The sequence below is a fragment of the Miscanthus floridulus genome, chromosome 8 (assembly GCF_019320115.1).
Source record: "Miscanthus floridulus cultivar M001 chromosome 8, ASM1932011v1, whole genome shotgun sequence".
In the NCBI taxonomy this organism is placed as follows: Eukaryota; Viridiplantae; Streptophyta; class Magnoliopsida; order Poales; family Poaceae; genus Miscanthus; species Miscanthus floridulus.
The window spans coordinates 116,900,066-116,902,310 of NC_089587.1; the positions used below are offsets into that span (position 1 = coordinate 116,900,066).

General features: G+C 50.3%; 1 protein-coding gene across 1 annotated transcript; it reads left to right on the forward strand.

Annotated features, from left to right (window-relative positions):
• The first annotated feature begins 1,542 nt into the window (after positions 1–1,542).
• Positions 1,543–2,245, forward strand: LOC136473361 (uncharacterized). Its single transcript, XM_066471011.1, has one exon. The coding sequence runs from the start codon at positions 1,606–1,608 to the stop codon at positions 1,915–1,917; it is 312 nt and encodes a 103-aa protein (XP_066327108.1). The 5' UTR covers positions 1,543–1,605; the 3' UTR covers positions 1,918–2,245.

Sequence of the window (2,245 nt, forward strand, 5' to 3'; positions counted from 1 at the left end):
AAAATTTTGAATTTTAAATATGATAAATTCAAATGTACTACCACAGTTCCAAATTATAGTTCGTTTGGCTTTTTTGATGGAGAGGTTGACCACTCGTCTTATTCAAAAAATATGTGTAAATATACACAAATTTAAGTCATACTTGAAGAACTTTTATTAATAAAGCAAGTCACAACAAAATAAATGATATATTACACAAAATTTTGAATAAGACAAGTGGTCAAATATTCGGTCAAAAAAGTTAAACGAATTATAATTTAAAACGGAGGGAGTAATTTTATTTGCATAGATGATTTCAAATAAAAAAGGTTGTTAACTATAAAGTTGCTTGACTTTTCAAGATCTATAACTTTTGTATTGGTAATTTCTCCATCCGAGATCATTTGAAAAATTCAAATTTTATTGTGCAGTTCCTATTTTAAAGGCGGTATATATAGACAATTTCTAGAGGCGTCTATAAATAGAACCCCCTCTAGAAATCAGTTTTTAGAGACGACTAAAAATAGAGCTACATCTAAAAATAAGGGCATTTGTAGAGACGTCTCATACACATGGCATCTGCCTCTACAAATGTATTTTTAGAAGGGACTCGATTTGGAGGCCACCATAAAGGCGGCTAGAAATTGAGCCGTGTCTACAGGAAAATCCTACGGTTGCTTAAAATCAATTTTGTAGTAATGAGAAAAATATCATAAGTCTCATGATTTTTCACGCAAACTACACTTTTAGGGTGTAGGAAATCAAATTATACCTGACCAAATCTCAGCCGCCTCTAGAAATCGTTCTCAAACATTTAAATCGTGAAAATAAAATAACAAAAAAGTCAGTAATCATGTGATTTTCGCACAAAAAACACATTTATATAACCTCATGCCTCGCTACTGCTTTCTTACCTCACGGTCTGCAGCTCGCTCCAACGATGACAATGTGACATGCACGGCAAGAAAGCGGACGCTAGCGCTCTACATGTAGCACTAGCACACATGATCCGCGGTCGCTCGCGCGCTGCCACTGCCCTGCAGCTGTTATCCATTGGCCATGGCGATACTAGCGCCCTAGCCTCGATGACCTGCTGATCGCGGCAGCCACGCACGGCGAGCCGGCGACCGTCCCGTGCCGCCGCGCCACGTAGAGCCGCGGTCCAAAGCGCAAGCGCAGCGATCCGATCACTCTGGAAGCCAAAGCCAACAGAACAGAAACAGCTGTCGGGCACGTGCGGGCGACGGCAACCAGACGAGACCCACGCCCGGGCCCCACCGCGCCCCCCGCCCCAACCCTACCGCCGAACCACCGCTCGCCGTCCGTCCACTCCACTCGATGTCTCGATCCCATCGCCCGGCCCCCTCGCGCCCGCGCTTTTTTCCTCGGTGGCGGGCGCCTTTCCCCCGAGCCTTTTTCCTCCACGTCCGCGCGAAAGCACGCTCACATGACCCCCCGCCGAGCGCCGCGCCACGCCACGCCGCGACGAGACGCGATGGCAGGCAGCCTCGGCCTATTTATTCCCACGGGGCTGAGGCTTGCCCTCTCCGCGTGCGCCCGCCACGTAGGAACAGCTCGCTTGGCTAGCAGGCAAGGCGCTGGTGCGGCTGCCTCTGCCTGAGCGTCATGGAGGAGAGGCGGAGGACCCGCGCCCGCGGGAGCGACAGCGGCGGCGGCGGGAGGCGTCCGTCGACGCGCGCGGCCGGCGCGGCGCTGCGCCGGAAGGTGCGGGAGCTGCGCCGCCTGGTGCCCGGCGTGGAGGAGGCGCCCGCGGGGGCACTGCTCGTCCGCACCGCCGACTACATCGTGCGGCTCCGGGCCAGGGTCGAGCTCCTCCGGGCACTCGCGGCCGTCTACGGCGCAGCGCCGGCGCCGCTGGAACTCGCCGACGACGGTGCGGACGCTGCTAGCGCCGACGCTGATGCGTGCGCTGCATGAGTTCATCAACCATTATGCAATTGCATGGATCTTTTAGTTAATTTCAAAAAAGGATGCAGCTACCTAGCATGCAGCCCAGCTCGTCCGATGCACGTATCGATCGACGAACACTGTGGTACGTGTGTGCGCAGCAGTTAACTTCAATTCAGTTGGTGAAATGCATGTGAAATTCAGAAATTGCAGGAGGCCGGGGTCGATGTTGTCTACAATTTTGGATTCATTATTATTTCTCTCTTCTTTTATGAATGAAGGTATACATCTTAGTGTTTAACTAGTAGGTTATCGTATATGTTCCCGATGCATGGTTCTATATTTGTATTATTTATAA